This window comes from Rattus rattus, chromosome 3 (genome assembly GCF_011064425.1).
Source record: "Rattus rattus isolate New Zealand chromosome 3, Rrattus_CSIRO_v1, whole genome shotgun sequence".
In the NCBI taxonomy this organism is placed as follows: Eukaryota; Metazoa; Chordata; class Mammalia; order Rodentia; family Muridae; genus Rattus; species Rattus rattus.
In genome coordinates this window covers 127,801,477-127,819,903 of record NC_046156.1, presented here as the reverse complement: position 1 = coordinate 127,819,903, position 18,427 = coordinate 127,801,477, and the positions used below count along the sequence as shown (strand labels likewise).

Here is an 18,427-nt window from a genome sequence, read left to right as displayed (position 1 = left end):
ATTCAGGAAGATAGAAATGATCCCATGCATCCTATCAGATCACCACGGACTAAAACTGGTCTTCAATAACAACAAAAACAACAGAAAGCCCATATATTATCCATATATATATATATATATGGATATGTATATATATGTATATATAAACAATGCTGTACTCAATGATAAATTGGTCAAGAAAGAAATAAAGAAATTAAAGCCTCTTTCTAATTTAATGAAAATGAAGGCACAACATACCCAAACTTATGGAACACAATGAAAGCATTGCTAAGAGGAAAACTCACCTAACTCTGTGAGTCTGAAAAAAGAAACAGGAGATAGCATTCATCAGCAGTGTGACAGCACACCTAAAAGCTCTAGAACAAAAAGAAACAAATACACCCAAGAGGAGTAAAAGGCAGGAAATAATCAAACTCAGGGCTGAAATCAATGAAATAGAAACAAAAATGACTGTACAAAGAATCAGCAAAACCAGGAGCTGGTTCTTTGAGAAAATCACCAAGAGGGATAAGCCCTTAGCCAGACTAACCAGAGGGCACAGAGAGTCTGTACAAATTAACAAAAGCAGAAATGAAAAGGGAGACAAAACAACAGAATATGATAAGTTCAAATAATCATCAGATCCTACTACAAAAGCTTATATTCGATGAAACTGGAAAATCTGGAAGAAATAGACCATTTTCTAGATAAATACCTTGTACCTAGGTTAAATCAGGGAATAGATAAACTATCTAAACAACCCCATAACTGCTAAAGAAATAGAAGCAGTCATTAAAGGTGTCCCAACCAAAAAGCCCAGGACCAGATGAGTTTAATACAGAATTCTATCAGACCTTCATAGAAGACCTCATACCAATACTATCCAAACTATTTCACAAAATAAAAACAGATGGAGCACTACCAAAGTCTTTCTATGAAGCCACAATTACACTTATAACTAAACTACACAAAGGCCCAACAAAGAAAGAGAACTTCAAATCAATTTCCCTTGTGAATATCAATGCAAAAATACTCAATGAAATTCTCGCAACTCAAATCCAAGAACACATCAAAATAATCATCCATCATGATCAAGTAGGCTTCATCCCAGGGATGAAGGGATAGTTCCATGGATAGTTGATGGAAATCCATCAATGAAATCGACTATGTAAAAAAACTCAAAAATATTGATCATTTCATTAGATGCTGAGAAAGCATTTGACAAAATTCAACACCCCTTCATGATAAAAGTCCTGGAAAGAATAGGAATTCAAGACCCATACCTAAACATAGTAAAAGCCATATACAGCAAACCTGTAGCCAATATTAAACTAAATGGAGATAAACTTGAAGCAATCCTACTAAAATCAGGGACTAGACAAGGCTGCCCACTCTCTCCCTACTTATTCAATATAGTACTCGAAGTCCTAGCCAGAGCAATCTGACTACAAAAGGAGGCCAAAGGGATACAAATTGGAAAGGAAGAAGTCAAAATATCACTATTTGCAGTTGATATGATAGTATATTAAGTGACTCCAAAAGTTCCACTAGAGAACTACTAAGCCTGATAAACAACTTCAACAAAGTGACTGGGTATAAAATTAACTCAAACAAATCAGTAGCCTTCCTCTATTCAAAGAGTAAATAAGCTGAGAAAGAAGTTATGGAAATAACAGCCTTCACAATAGTCCCAAATAATATAAAATAGCTCGGTGTGACTAACCAAGCAAGTGGAAGATCTGTGTGACAAGAACTTCAAGTCTCTGAAGGAAGAAATTGAGGAAGATCTCAGAAGATGGAAAGACCTCCCATGCTCATGGATTGGCAGAATTAATATAGTAAAAATGGCCATTTTGCCAAAAGCAATCTACAGATTCAATGCAATCGCCATCAAAATTCCAACTCAATTCTTCATAGAGTTAGAAAGAGTGATATTCAAATTCATTTGGAATAACAAAAAACCCAGGATAGCGAAAACTAAACTCAACAATAAAAGAACTTCTGGTGGAATTACCATCCCTGACCTCAAGCAGTATTACAGAGCAATAGTGATTAAAAAAAAAAACTGTATGGTATTAGTACAGAGACAGGCAGGTAGATCAGTGGAAAGAATTGAAGTTCCAGAAATGTACCCACACACCTATGGTCACCTGATCTTTGGCAAACAAGCTAAAAACCATCCAATGAAGAAAAAGATAACATTTTCAAGAAATGGTGCTGGTTCGACTGGAGTTCAGCATGTAGAAGAATGCAAATGGATCCATTATTATCACCCTGTACAAAGCTTAAGTCCAAGTGGATCAAGGACCTCCACATCAAATCAAATACACTCAAACTAATAGAACAAAAAGTCGGGAAGAGTCTCAAAGACATGGGCACTGGGGAAAATTTCCTGAACAAAACACCAATGGCTTATGCTTTAAGATCAAGAATTGATAAATGGGATTTCATAAAATTGCAAAGCTTTTGTAAGGCAAAGGACACTGTCATTAGGACAAAGAGGCAACCAAAAGATTGGGAAAAGATCTTTACCAACCCTACACCTGATAGAGGGCTAATATCCAAAATATACAAAGAACTCAAGAAGTTAGAATCCAGAGAGCCAAATAACCCTATTAAAAATAGGGTAGAGAGCTAAACAAAGAATTCTCAGATGAGGAATATTGAATGGCTGAGAAGTACCTAAAGAAATGTTCAACATCCTTAGTCATCAGGGAAGTGCAAATCAGAACAACCCTGAGATTCCACCTCACACCAGTCAGAATGGCTAAGTTTAAAAACTCAGGTGACAACAGATGCTAGCAAGGATGTGGAGAAAGAGGAACACTCCTCCATTGTTGGTGGGATTGCAGACTGGTACAACCATTCTGGAAATCAGTCTGGAGGTTCCTCAGAATATTGGACATTGAACTGCCTGAGGATCCAGCTATACCTCTCTTGGGCATATACCCAAAAGATGCCCCAACATATAAAAAAGACACATGCTCCACTATGTTCATAGCAGCCTTATTTATAATAGCCAGAAGCTGGAAAGAACACAGATGCCCTTCAACAGAGGAATGGATACAGAAAATGTGGTACATCTACACAGTGGAATACTACTCAGCTATCAAAAACAATGACTTCATGAAATTCATAGGCAAATGGATTGAACTAGAAAATATCATCCTGAGTGAGGTAACCCAATGACAGAAAAACATACATGGTGTATCTCACTGATAAGTGGATATTACCCAAAAACTCGAGTCACCCAAGATACAATCCACAGACCACCTGAAGCTAAGGAAGGATGACCAAAATGCAGATGCTTCACTCCTTCTTAAAAGAGGGAACAAAAATATTCTTAGGAGGGGATATGAAGGCAAAGTTTGTAGCAGAGACTAAAGGAAAGGCCATTCAGAGTCTTCCCCAATGTATGTATATATATATATATATATATATATATATATATATATATATATATATATATATATATATATTCACCAAAACTAGATAACATTGATGAAGCAAAGAAGTGCATGCTGACAGGAACCGGATATAGATCTCTCCTGAGAGACACAGCCCCAGCATGTCAAATACAGAGGTGAATGCTAGCAGCAAACCACTGAACTGAGAATAGGATCCCCGTTGGAGGAATTAGAGAAAGGATTGAAAGAGCTGAAGGGGCTTGCAAATCCATAAGAGCAACAATTCCAACCAACCAGAGCTCCCAGGGACTAAACCACTACCCAAATATATGAACTGACCCATTGCTCCAAATGCTTATATAGCAGAAGATGGAAGGAAAAGCCCTTGGTCCTGCCAAGGTTGGACCCCCAGTGTAGGGGCTGTTGGGGGTGGGAATGGTTTGAAGGGGGCGTGTATGGGGTTGGGAACACACTTATAGAAGAAGGAGAGGGGGATGGAATAGGAGGCTTATGTCTGGGAAACAGGGAAAGGGAATAATATTTGAAATGTAAATAAAAATATCCAATAATAAATGAATAAATATTCCCTGTTTAAATAAAAACATGATAACAAATGAGGATTATTTATATAAAAATATTTAAAATATTCATAGGTGCTTCCTGTCCATTGTGTCAGTTTGCATCTGTACAGGAAAGGCTTGGGAATGCACTTGTGATAGCTGTTTGATTTTTATATGGTGGTGGGAGGCAGGGGAGTAAAGGAGAAAATGATCTAAGAGCTCTAAAGTATGGTTGTGGCCTGCTTCACTGTGTGATGGTCAACAGGGCCTGTCACCTGCCAGAGATGCCATTTCCAAAACAGAGAAATTGGAGTATGCTGGAAACTCTCTCCATCTATATCTCTTCTTTCTGGAAAGTTAAGAAACAAAATGTAAACATCTAGGAAATAAGAACTTTACCAGCAGAATTAAATAATTGTCCAAACTTAGAGTAAATTTTCTTTCCTTATACAGTCACTGAGTATATTAGCCTCTTTAAAGGACGGAAAGTTTGATCACTTTTCTAGATGGGGCAGGGAGGAGGAGACTGAGAGCAAAGCTTGGAAGAGACATTCCAAACCAGATTCGAACTTTGTCTCAGAACACTCCTGACCTTGGCAGGCTGACTGTGTTTGTTCCAGGAAAATTCGTAGGCAAAGGGCTCTGAATTATACTGTGATGTGACTTCTTCAAGACTCCCAATCCTGCCACACAAATGACATCCTGGTTTTATAATCACATTAGTGTAAGAAATTTCTAGAAGGACCACTGTATCCTTATAACCGCACTCTTAGTAACGATGACAAATTTTAATATTAATTCTTTTCCAAACAGGACTGGTTATGCTGCAGGTTTCGGCTGGGAATGAGCCATACTTTATGCGAAACAAGAATCAAAGCAATTATTTACTTCCCAGCAAAGACGAAACTAAGGCTGACTGGGTGGGACAGGTGCTCCACAAAGATTGTTGATTTAGAATAGCAAACAGACAAACAACCGAAATAGGAACAAGAAAGTGTAGGAAAGAATCACGCCTGAGTGCCGGGAAAAGCGTCCACAGCAGTGAAGACAGTTTGTAAAGGGATCGCTTACACTTAGGTCATTCCAGCTAAACTGTAAAGCATGCTAGCTGTGTTTGAGCTGGATGGCAAGAGCAAACAAAGTGGCCCACCCTCGAATTGTGCACTAAAGTCAGAGACCATTACATAGCCATCCAGTCGATAGCCACTGTGTATCTTGAGTCACAGACATCTTCTTCGGATATAGCGGGAAAGATGGAATATAAATTACTAAATGGTGTTGGGATAAGAATTACTGAGATTAAAATGGACATATGCCTGAGAGCTGTTTACTACATCAAAGATCATCAAAGAAGTCTTTCTGGAAAAGAGGTGTTTAAGCTATGCTCTGAATAACATTGGGGACAAAAAGACCTGCTGCTGTTTAAACTGAGTCCTTGAGGCAGAGGCAGAGGCAGGTGGCTCTCTGTTGGTTCGAGGCCAGCCTTGTCTACAGAGTGAGTCCCAGGACAGCCAGGGCTACACAGAGAAATCCTATTCCCAAGGCTAACTGATGGTCTTCATAGGGACTAGGGATATTAGGGATCGTTTTCTGTTGTAGGGGTTATGGACATTCATGGAAGAGTTTTCAGTAAAAGTGAGGTGAGATGTAGTAGCAGAATAGGTGTGTGATTTTCATTCTGAAGAACAACTGCACCTGGTGTGTGAGGAAGCAGTGGCAGTAATTTAGGTGGGTAAGGCCCTAACTCCCACTGGGGAAAGGAGTGCCCCTGCTGGAGAGCAAAAGCCAGCAGCCCAAGAGGCTGTGTATGAATCACCGGTGAGTGGGGCAGAGGAAACCGGAATGATCATACCACCTGTGAAGATGGAAGGATTGTTCCAACAAGACAAGACTTGTCCAATGTGAAGGCGGCTGTCTAGAGCCGCAGTCAATGTAAGTCTACTGGTCCCTGGGTTTGAAACGTGAAAGTGATTGCTTATCTATAACAGAAGTCCCGGCAGAATGGTTGGGCCCCAAAGGGGGAAGATGGTGAAGAGAGTATGATTTGGAAGAGACATAGTATGTGAAGAACTACTTCTGTATCCTCACCTGCTTGGCACACGATGGCAGTAGGCAGCCCTCTGGAGTCTGGAAGATTTCTAGTCAATCTTCCCATAAGGTCTGCTGAATTTGCATAGACATCAGCAGAACTAGTACGGTGCCAAAAGAATAACTGGTTACTTGCAAGGGCGGTTGTCTTAGTTGGGGTTAATATTTCCAGGTAAAACATCCTGACCAAAAGCAACTTGGGAAGCAAAGGGTTTATTTGGCTTACTCCTCTCAAATCACAGTCCATTGAGAGAAGCCAAGACAGGAACTCAATAGGGAGGGAACCTAGAGGTGGGAGATAATGCAGAGGTCATGGAGGAGGGCTACTTACTGGCTTGATCTTTGTGGCTTGCTCAGCCTGCTTTCTTAATAGAAGCCAGGGCTGCCAGCTCAGGGGTGTCACCACTCACAATGAGTAGGGCCTTCCCACATCAAATCACTAATTAAGAAAATGCCCTATGGGCTTTCCTGCCTGCAGCCTGATCTTACAGAGCCGTCTTCTCTACTGAGATTGCCTTATCTCAGATGACTCTAGCTTGTGTCAAGTTGACATAAAGCTAGCCAGCACCATGCTGATGGTAAGGCATAGTCCTTGACAGGAGGAAGAGACAGAATCCTCCGAGGGAGGCACAGGTCCCTGCAAGGAGCTGTTTGTGGAATCGCTAAACCTCTTCTGTTAGAAGTGTCACTCTGTAAAACATCCCATCTGATTCTTCCGTGATCCTCATAGTTCCAAAAGTAATGTTTAGACAAGTGGAATAGTTCCTCCTAGGACATGCCATTAATGAACAATAAACCTAAAATTCAAACTGTTCTTGCAACTCCAACGTGAGCACTCTCTCCTCTACATAACGCCATGGTGAGTAGCCCTCTCGGATAGATGTGCACAAGGTACTGGTTGCCTTGATGAATTAGTCCCAAAGTCTCTGCAATCTATTCATGTGGAATTTTTCCATCCACACTATTTTTTTCTTTATTTAATGACTTCTGAAATACAATGGGTCCATAATATTTACAACTAATGATCTTTTAAAGCCCTTAAAAAATCTATTATTTCTTTCTCAACAGAAATGCTTTCTATACTTGAATTAACCATAAAATTGTGCTTATCGTGCCACTGTAAAGGGAGTCTCACCCAATAAGACAGCAATAATGTTAAGTACCTGGTAATAAAAATGTATAAAACGAAACATTTTTAATGGGAGGCAAGTAAATATCTGGGCACCTAGGGTCCAGTGCAAAAAGAAGTATTTTTCATGTGATCCTAAAGTTGTAGAATCTGGTATCTACGGCCCTAAGTTCAAATCTCAGGTATGGCCAGTTCCCTTATTACCTTCTAGTTCTTCAACATAGAGCAGCAGTGTTGTTAGCATTTTATATGTCTGCATCCATGGGATGATTTCCCTATGAGGGAAATACTATGAACCAAATCCACCCGTGGTCTGCAGGAATAGTTCGCCGTGCCTTACAACACAACTCAGATAAAAAGAATTTCTGGGATGGGGCCATTGCCTCTCTCTTCTCCGAAACTCATTTCCGAACATGTGTGTTCTTAGACAAGCAGGCCTGGAAGGGCTGCCTTCGCACATCAGCCACGCCCTCTCTCTGAAAACACATGTGCGCCGAGGTCCTTCTGTATTCTAGATTCTGTAGGAGCTGTGCATTCACATAGGAAATAGATTGGGATTCATTTCCATCCCTTGCAGTTCAGTCAAGCAAGAGGGGTGTCTCCTCTAAAGGGATTTGTTTATCTGTGTGTCTCTACCGCCCATCCTCCACCTCTGCTTGCTCCTAGCTTCGAATACTGGCATGCTGGGATCTGGTCAACTTTAGTCTCTCCTGTTCCACCCAGCCCAGTGTCCTGGTCATGGCTTAAGGGCTTTAGTACCTGACTATTAGACAGAAGGATTATTTTGTAGAATGTTTTTAAAAATAACAACGTGTACTGGTAGACTAACAAGCAAGGTGTTTTTCCTCATAATGTCTCTCTGGTTACATTTAACAGCAAGTTAAAATTAGATCTTTTTTTTTTTAAAGAAAGAAAACCATAGCAACTGTGATGTTGAATGTTTCAGAGAGCACATTTTTAAGGATTCTCTCCTTCTGAATTGCCCAGGTTTGAGCTGCCTGTTTCAGAAAAAAAAAAATCTAATAATTTGTTTTACTAATAACCGTGTAAACTACCAATTGCATCTAAGAGGTAATAGAACCCAGATGTAGAACAGAAAACTTGATAATAAGCTTGATGTAAAAGAATAAAATAAAATCACTTTTGAAAATGTAAAATGGTTAGCCGATAGAAAGGATCAAGTACTGGTCCCTCTCCGCTTCCTGTCACCTCAGAGACCATTCACATGTTTCTTATCGACATTTGCTAGAAATCTATTTTATCTGTGCCTCCATGTGGATATTAAAAAATCAGTTCTACTACTGTGCTGACTTCTAAATTAAAGAAGCATTTTACAGAATGCCACCTACAAATCCATTTGACATGATGGTCGACAAAGAGTTTTCTCTTGAAGTATTTTGTACTGAAGTAAAGATTAAAATGTAGCCTTGGGAACACTGACTAACTCCATGTTAATCAACCTGACTACTAAAAAAAAAGTTGAAGAGGTTGATAGTTTAAATCTAGTTCTTACATGACTCATTTGAACAACTGAGAAGAAAATGTACTTCACCCGGGATAAGATTAAAACAAAGCAAAACAAAATCCATCAGAACCTCTCAGAATCAACTCTTTTCTGAAGAGTCTTTGCTTTGCTGTCAGGAAAAAAAAATCCACTTCTACCTGATCCTCATGCCAGATACTCTGGAGGCTGAGGCAGGAGTGTGGTACATTCAAACCCTGTCTGACTTATACAGTGGATTCAAGATGAGCCTTGGTGACTTAGTCAATCTGCTTGACAAGAAAGAAAAAGAAATGAATGGAAGGAAGGAGGGAGGGAAGGAAGGAGGGAGAAATCATGAAATTGATAGGTAAATAAATAGAATGAGGTGATGTAGACCCAGAAAGAGAAATGTTGCATGTTATCTTTTATCTAAGGCTCCTAGCTCTAAGTCCTCAGGAGCCAGGAAACCATTGCCGAGACCGGGACATTGAGGAACTGTAAAGAAGGGAATAGAAGAGGTACAAGTGATCTGATGAGCTGTAGTTCAGGAAGCTTGCTGTGAGATTGTGTCTCCTAACAAAGTCAACATGTGGCCCATACATATACAGCCACCCAATTAGACAAGATGGATGAAGCAAAGAAGTGCAGACCGACAGGAGCCGGATGTAGATCGATCCTGAGAGACACAGCCAGAATACAGCAAATACAGAGGCGAATGCCAGCAGCAAACCACTGAACTGAGAACGGGACCCCCGTTGAAGGAATCAGAGAAAGAACTGGAAGAGCTTGAAGGGGCTTGAGACCCCATATGTACAACAATGCCAAGCAACCAGAGCTTCCAGGGACTAAGCCACTACCTAAAGACTATACATGGACTGACCCTGGACTCTGACCTCATAGGTAGCAAATGAATATCCTAGTAAGAGCACCAGTGGAAGGGGAAGCCCTGGGTCCTGCTAAGACTGAACCCCAGTGAACTAGACTGTCGGGGGAGGGGCAATGGGGGAGGTGGGAGGGAACACCCATAAGGAAGGGGAGGGGAAGGGGTGTTGCCGGAAATCGGAAAGGAATAACACTCTAAATGTATATAAGAAATATTCAAGTTAATAAAAAAAAAAACAAACAAACAAAAAAAAAAAACAAAGTCAAAAGCTTACCCATAAAGTCTCACCAACATGACTGCGTATGCATGCACTAAACAAGCACAACAAGAGAGAGACCAAGTGAACAAAGGGAGCTATGGGCAACTAAGGAATTCTGAAAATTGAAGAAATAGTCTTCCCCAAGGAAGAGCACACCAACTGGTTATCCGATACCAAATGGTCAGCCCTAAAAACATGCATACAAGTATACAGACTGCAAAGATTGTATTTATGTATTTAGGAATGTATATTTATATACATATATGAATGTAAGAAAGAGGCCATGAATTTGAAAGAGAACAAGGAGAGTTATATGGAAGGCTTTGGAGGGAGGAAAAAGAAGGAAGAAGTGGTATAATATATTTTCAAAAAATCAGAAAGAACTAAAAGACCAAGTGCAAGATAGTCTGAGAGTGTCACTTGAGTCGAGTCCACTTGACTTGTTCCCCAGATCTTAAAAAAAAAAAAAAGGCCATGGGAAAGATTTCTTCTGCACTCAATATTCCATAGTTGCAGTAGTTCTTTGTATAGGTCGAGACCTCCTGGGTTTGCACACTCCCTCATCTACCTCAGGATGTCTATTGTCCTAGCCCAGCTCACAAGTGGGAAGTCATGCTGGAGGGACCCTGTGGATGTAGCTTCTGACATTGCTAAGAGGCAGAGTCTCACAGTAATAATCCCTCTGGTCCTCCGACTCTTACAGCCTTTCCACCTCCTCTTTTGCAGTGTTCAAAGAGACAGTGAATTTGAAAGAGAGCAGGGAAGGATGTATAAAAGGATTGAGAGGAAGGAGAGGCAGGGGAAATGAAGTAATTATATTATAATCTCTAAATAGAAAAGAATCTGTTTTTAGATTCCAACTTTATTTTTCTCTAGCTGCGTGTGACTTCGTCTTTGTTTTACAGCATATGTTTTGACCTACATTTTTTTGAACAGTTTTATACAGAACCCTGAGCTCATGTCTGGATAAGTAGGGAGTGAGTCTGCTTTTAGATGGCTGATTGGAAGAAGTCAATCAAGTACTTGTAACTGGTCTGTTTGGAGAAGACAGAGATGGGTGATTCCTATCTAGGAATTGTGATTTGGTTTAGGACAGGTAAATGAGGTGGGAGCAAGATGGGAGCATTTCAGCAGGTGGACTGGGAATGAGCATCTTTTGGAATTAACAGAGCCGCTTATCTTGAGTTCGAGGGGTGGAAAGTAAGAGCAGAGTAAAAGACAGAGAATGACCTCACGATGCACAACCTTCCACTCAGGTTTGTAACTGCTGGCTACAGAGTGAGCACTTCCAAAGCTTCTCGTTTGGGCACCACAGCTTTCATAAGGAACATCTTCTACCTCTGAAATTAAAGTCACATGACCAGCTGCTACCACTGTGAAGCAGAAGTTGGTTAGGGCTTGCTCTTTCCGACTGTCGACTTAAAGACACCTGTTGATATTCAGGGCAGTGTTCTGTGTTGAGGCAGAGGGACTTAAATCTATTGTTTCTTGGACAAGTTGGGGATAACTGATCTTTCAGATGCCTGGACATTAAAGGTTTATTCATCTGTTCAATATCTCTGAATGTTATATGAGCACCTTGTCTGGTTTCTCCACTTCATTACTACTTTTTATACAAATCTTCGGGGGCATTAAAATGGTGATTTCTCTAGAAAGGTTTAAGAATTGCTGTAGAGCACTCTCGAGTTTCTGTCGCACACACGCGCTCACACACGCATATGTACACGCACAAACACTTTCTTCTTGCACTGGGAGAAAGGCACATCTTCAATGATAGGAGTGAAGAGAAAGCTAGGGCAAGGAGGAATGGGAAGGCAATAAAGGAAGGAGAGACAATCACTCTTCAGGAAAAGCAGTTACAAAGATGGATAAAAATTTAGATACTGAAGATGAGAGTCAACCCTGATAAAACCTTAGTGTTGCAATAGGTGCTGAAGTGTTACATCATCCCTGTACAGAGAAGATATGCTGCAGTCTCTGGTGCATGATGTAAATAGCTGAGAAGACACCGGGGGAAACTCTTGGAACTGTTCACCTATCAACGTTTATTATTCATATTTATATATAGTCTATTGTGCGAACAAATCTTACCAGCAGCTATTCTGAGCATGGGGAAAATTTTGAAAGCTGTATCTGTGCTACTAAAAGAGCTTTCCTGGGATAGATGCTTGTCTGGGAATCCACCCACTAGAGACCCCAGACGAAGCCCAGATCCATTCGTGGTACAAGAACAAACAATGCAGTGATGGCTAGCACTGTCTTCTTCTGTCTTAAGTAGAATACTCCAGGACAGTGCCTTGATCAGAGTGGTGGCTCTGGACCTGGGATTCACTGATGTGCACGTCTCCTTAGCAAGGAGCAGGGCACACATTGGCCAACATTGCAATCTTCCACAAATTCCTTCTGTCAATAAAATCCTGTCAGGGAATCACAACTCTAACACTTAGCTTTTGATACCTAATAAGATAATTCTTACTAGAATCTGATATTTCTCTGTGTATGTGTGCATCTGTACTACGTGTATGCATGTGTGTGAAGGTGAACATAGTGTTCAGAGGCAGACACGGGGTTTCCTCCTTTGTTGCTCTCAACTTTATTTTCTTGGAAGGCAATCTCTCATTGTACCTGAAGCTCAATACTGTGTCTAGAACAGTTGACCAGCACACTCCTTGAACTCTCCAGTCTCTACACAAACAGTGGGTACTTGGCTTTTATGTGGATGTGAGGATTTGAACTCAGATCCTTTTGCTTTCACAGTAATCTCTCTTACCCATTTGATATTTATCATGAGGTCATAAAACCATCACGGTAGCTTCTTTTATGTATACAAACAGCTTAACCCTTTTCCATAACACCTACATATAAGAGTAGGGAAAAGGAAAAGTTTTATCCTCAAAGGTTAAATAACAGTCTTATGTCTTCCTTTTTTTTCCTTAAGAATCAACTGGGTCTTGTTTCATGGTGCTTCAAAGGTCCGCTGGAGCCAAAGTGCTGCCTGTCAAGTAGACAAAGGAAAGCAATCGATATTAGCAAAATAACAAGCTTGAAGCTTCTCAAGTGGGAGAGTCATCACACAGATTAATAGAGGCACAAATGTTACATTTTCTCTCATTGTATCTCGTGATCATAGAAAGCCATAGCCAGGCCATTTTCTTTTCTCTTTGTATCTTGTGTAAGTCTAGTCAGAGCTATGCTAAAAGGACAGGGCACAGAGGAAAGACTAAGCAAGGAGTTGGCAAGGCTGAGAGCTGTACTGTGTCCATGGAGAAGCAGCAGCCACCTATCCTTCAGGTTCTTTGTAAAGTAAGGAAACAAAGCTGTGCCCAGTACAGACTATGCTGTACTTAATATAAGTCAGAGAATTATATGGGACAAGACCCAATTCTATTCGGCAATTATTAGATTTAGAGCATTGTATACTTTACGACAAAAGTGGGAGCAGAGTTAGTATGAAAAGGCCTCCACGTCAGACGGTGTCAGTCTGTAAGTAGCACCAGTGCGTCGGGAACATGTTTCATATCATAAACTACATTCATGTCCTTGCTACATAAACACTGGACTCAGGATGAGTATGTACGTAACTGAGTCACTGGAGTCACTGAGGGCTTAAGGCCACGTTCTCCTAGTCTAAAAGCCCATTTAGCAAATAACTGTCTTTGAAGACATTCCAACATGGGCTCTCCATATTAACAGAGCAAACACATGAAGAAAACGCCATGCTCACATTTCTGGAAGTTTTCCCAAAGAAGTGGCTGTGTTTTCTGCTCCAAGTCCATCATGCAGGATAGCAACAGGCTTTGTAATGAGTTAGAGACCACCTGCCTTTCTGGGGAAATGAATATAAAGTGGATTTTTTTAGCTTCTTTGTCTTCTAGGTCTATGTATAAGATTTTCCTATTCAATGGCTTTGGCTTCTCATAAGCAAGGTTCATTCAGTGGCGTTCAGCTGTAAATTATTTTTCAGGCTACATCCAGATGAGCTTGGGCTGAGTTCTTACCTTAGTGAGTTTTGAGACTGAAGTATCCACTGGTCAGTGTGAACAGTCATTGGATAGTATAACTGCAGCTGTATTCTTTTTTTTTTTTTTTTATTAACTTGAGTATTTCTTATATACATTTCAAGTGTTATTCCCTTTCCCGGTTTCCGGGCAAACATCCCGCTCCCCCCCCCTTCCTTATGGGTGTTCCTCCCAACCCCTCCCCCATTGCCGCCCCCCCCACAGTCTAGTTCACTGGGGGTTCAGTCTTAGCAGGACCCAGGGCTTCCCCTTCCACTGGTGCTCTTACTAGGATATTCATTGCTACCTATGAGGTCAGAGTCCAGGGTCAGTCCATGTATAGTCTTTAGGTAGTAGCTTAGTCCCTGAAGCTCTGGTTGCTTGGCATTGTTGTACATATGGGGTCTCGAGCCTTCAAGCTCTTCCAGTTCTTTCTCTGATTCCTTCAACGGGGTCCTATTCTCAGTTCAGTGGTTTGCTGCTGGCATTCGCCTCTGTATTTGCTGTATTCTGGTTGTGTCTCTCAGGAGCGATCTACATCCGGCTCCTGTCGACCTGCACTTCTTTGCTTCATCCATCTTGTCTAATAGGGTGGCTGTATATGTATGGGCCACATGTGGGGCAGGCTCTGAATGGGTGTTCCTTCAGTCTCTGTTTTAATCTTTGCCTCTCTCTTCCCTGCCAAGGGTAGTCTTTTTCCCCTTTTAAAGAAGGAGTGAAGCATTCACATTTTGATCATCCGTCTTGAGTTTCATTTGTTCTAGGGCTCTAGGGTAATTCAAGCATTTGGGCTAATAGCCACTTATCAATGAGTGCATACCATGTGTGTCTTTCTGTGATTGAGTTTGCTCACTCAGGATGATATTTTCCAGTTCCAACCATTTGCCTACGAATTTCATAAACTCGTTGTTTTTGATAGCTGAGTAATATTCCATTGTGTAGATGTAGGTGATATGTCTAGGATTGAACAAAACAGTGTTTAAAAAAAGCCACTGACTATTGGAGTTTCAAAGTCATTGTTTTAGTGGCTTTCTTCTTTCTCACCCCTGCAGGAGTCTAGGGGTGGACCAATGGATTCTGGCAAGAGTAGGAGTTTGGAGACTACAGTGAAGAGAGTCTATCGTGATCTGCTTCTTCCAAAGATAAATACAAGCAAGAAAATGTCCACCTTAACAAATTCCCCCAACAGCCTGGAAGGGCCACCTGAAATTAAGAAGAGCTGTGGGGAAAAACAAGCCGAAGCCTCCGCTGAGAGAGTAAAGCTCACAAAGAGCATCAAAGAAAAGCAAAGCAACGAGTTAGAGAAGGTGGCCCTTAAACGGAAGGTTGACAGTGAAGAGAAGCTAGTTGGAAAGAAAGAGGCAAAGATAATGGAACTGGACAACCAGGTACTCACCACCATACCTCTGCCTCACATCCCCTTAAAGAACATAATGGATGTGGAAATGAAACTGGTCTACGTTGATGAAGAAGATGTGAGCTATGAGTTTGCTCAGTCCTACATGTGCCCTGGGCTTCAGACAACAGGCCAAATTGCTACCATGATGTTCCCTACAAGTACCCGAGATCACGCCACCCTGCCACAGATTGACAAATGGCTTCAGGTAGCCTTAAAGGATGCCAGCTCTTGCTATAGACAGAAGAAATACGCAGTGGCAGCAGGACAGTTCAGGACAGCACTTGAGGTACGGGATTAAAGACAGTAGAGATGAGCAGGGAGCCATGAAATTAAAAGTTGCAATTACACTGAGTGGTTCTGACCACAATGTAATGAACAGCGGGTCACGGGGTAAAATTATTTAATGTCAGAACGAAGAGTTACAAAGTTCCAGAAAGCAAGTAAGATGGGCCAGTTGATTACTATGCCTATTCGTGTTTAACATGCTTTTTCTGATTACAAACCCACAAGGAAATGGCGACGTATGTACAAATGTGGTTGGCTTTAGAATTTAGGTATACATCCCCAAAAGCTATGGCACATCGATCGGTACAGTGGTCGTGTGTTAAATATATCCTTTCTAAATGCAAGCATTCCATGAGTCCGTGAATTGTCCCTTTTAAGTGTCTTTGTAAGCAAACTCTTAGTTTTCAGCACAGGCTGACACTTTACATTCTATACTTGGTAAACAATGTTATACATGTTATACAATGTTATTCATCTTGGTACAAATGACATCATTTTCCTTGACACGATCTTCACTTCAAATATCCTTCCCATTCCAGTGAACTTTATGACTAACTATTATGCCATCTGCAAGCAGGTAAATCTTGTCTTTTTCATGGCATTAAGAAAGTGCTGGTGGACTGAAATAAACCTAGAAATCACTGTTAAACACAGAATAAGTCATGCGAAAAGAATGTGTTCTGATGACTCACTTTTCTTGTGGAGTAAGGAAATGCGTATCTAAAAGTTCCAGTGGCATGACACAATTGTGGTCTCCCTGTGTACTTCATTAATTGTAAAAACAAAAAGCACATCTCAGTGAATTCTAAATACGCCTGCAGAACATGGAGACTTCAAAAGATGAGTGAAAGAAAAGAAAGTATGTTCCTTTTCTTTTCATCTTGAGAGGCTCAATATAGTAATATGATGCAAATATGCATCAAGGAACACCTTGATGGGGGCCTCCAGAGGGAGGTTGAGAGATAATGTAAGGTGTTGTAGTATAGATTCAAAGACTAAAATATTTCCACCATTGCCTACATGTTAAAATGCCTAAATCTATAATGAATTACTAATAGGAAATAATTAACAATGTTATCCTAAGCATTTAAAAAGGAACTGGACACACACACACACACACACACACACACACACACACACACACACAATAAATTCCCAAGTAGATATAAAGTGACTGAATAGCACACAGAGAATTAATCTTCTCTTTTCACAAAGGGTCATCACACCCCAACTAGAAGTGCAACGTATCATGTAAAGCTTAGGGGTATTATTTCTGTATAATATTGACATCAGTAAGTGCTGAAAACCTGGGCTATTCACCAGCTTCTGAGAGGACTCTCACCTCTACTTTGAGGTATTTCAGCGCCCAGTCCTCTGGTCAAGGACAGAATGCTCAAGGAAGACTGCATATAGAGCCCTGTACATTTCTTCAAGGGTCATCGCATTGCCTGCCGGGAGTTTCTCCAATAGGCATATTCTTCATGAAGTAGGGTAAAAGAAAAGGTTATCTTTATATTAATGAGAAAGGATATAAAAATAAGAAATTGTGCTGTAAAACTCCAAATTAGGACTATGTAAGAGAGTACAAGGTACCACCAGTATTAACTGGAAAGAAATACCCAGTTTTCCATAAAACCCAGTGTTCATAATGCTAAAAATTAACACCAAGATTTAATGACTTAAAGGTGTGTTTGTGTTCAGAAACTATGTATCTCCCTTTCCCTCTCCCCCTTCACTCCTCTTCCCTCTCCCTCCTTCTCTCTCTCCTCCCTTTCCTCCTCCTTTACCCCCCCTCCCCCTTCCTTCCTTTCCCCCCCCCTCCTTCCCCCTCCTCCTCCCTCTCCCCCTCCTTATGCTCTTCTTTCTCTACTTTTCTCCTTCTCTCTCCCCTGGATTTTAAGAAAGCTTTGGATGCTGACACTAATTACTGGTAATTAACAAAGGTAATTATTTTGAGACCAAAACTTTAGCTTAGACATCTGGCCTAGCTTTTGTTTAATTACCTTGGGAGTTAACTTTGAAATCTTCTCTAGGATGTCTCTTAATAAACAAAAGCTTCTGGGAATAGAAAGGTTTCTTTGCTTCTTTAACTCCTCTTTCTGTGAACTTAAACTTCCTAATGTGATACTTCCTTGGGGTTCTCAGATGCTAACATGTAGCACACCCTTTTCTCATTGCCTGATGTGACTTTTAAGTGAGGCAGGACAGGAACAAGCTGAGATGACAACCAGAACACTAGAAGATGTCACAAATATCTGTGTGTAAAACTTGGTAATATTTAACTGTAAATGACAGAAATTCTGAAATGTGCATCTGGTAGAAGATGGATATATATGTGTTTCATAGAAGTATATCTAGCCAATAAGAAGTACAGTATGATCTTCAGAATTGTATATATTACAATGTTACATACATGTATATTGCTTAAATATTACATTTATACTATATAATATAGAGTAAGTAATATATAATATATATAATAACAAGCACTGTCCACGTGCTGTATCCAGCACTCTCACTCACTGCTTTCCAACTGACCAGAATTTCATCATGTAACCATAGAAAGCTTAAGAGGGGGCCTGGGAAAACAGTATTCCCATTTCTCGCACTGGGAGGTTCTAGGACACAGGAAGCAAGATATATAGTCTCTCTCACCAAGGGTATTATTATTAGGAACATATCTGAAGGCATATACCAGGCTTTCTAATTAAGTTGAACACCATGAGTTATGGCAGCATACAAAGTATGACTAGGTTGTGGTTGAAGACAAGAGCAGCAATAAAACAGAAAACAATGCTCTAGCCAAAGCTTCTGAAACTTGGAAAATATTTGTTGATTGGTAATTTATTTTCTAACACATCTTCAAGCCTTTTGTGGCAGTCCCATAGGCTCCCATGTTTGAATGCTTGATCACTAGGGAGCAGGGCTACTTGACAATGCTTAGAAATATGGCCTTG

At 40.6% G+C, this 18,427-nt stretch overlaps 1 protein-coding gene across 1 annotated transcript in view; it reads left to right on the top strand.

Annotated features, from left to right (window-relative positions):
* The first annotated feature begins 14,856 nt into the window (after positions 1-14,856).
* The window catches only part of Spata16 (spermatogenesis associated 16), a 257,308-nt gene continuing 253,737 nt past the window's right edge, over positions 14,857-18,427 (top strand). Inside the window, exon 1 of the mRNA XM_032896794.1 lies at positions 14,857-15,471. Coding sequence (XP_032752685.1) covers positions 14,857-15,471 — 615 coding nt within the window. The remainder of the gene's footprint in view (positions 15,472-18,427) is intronic.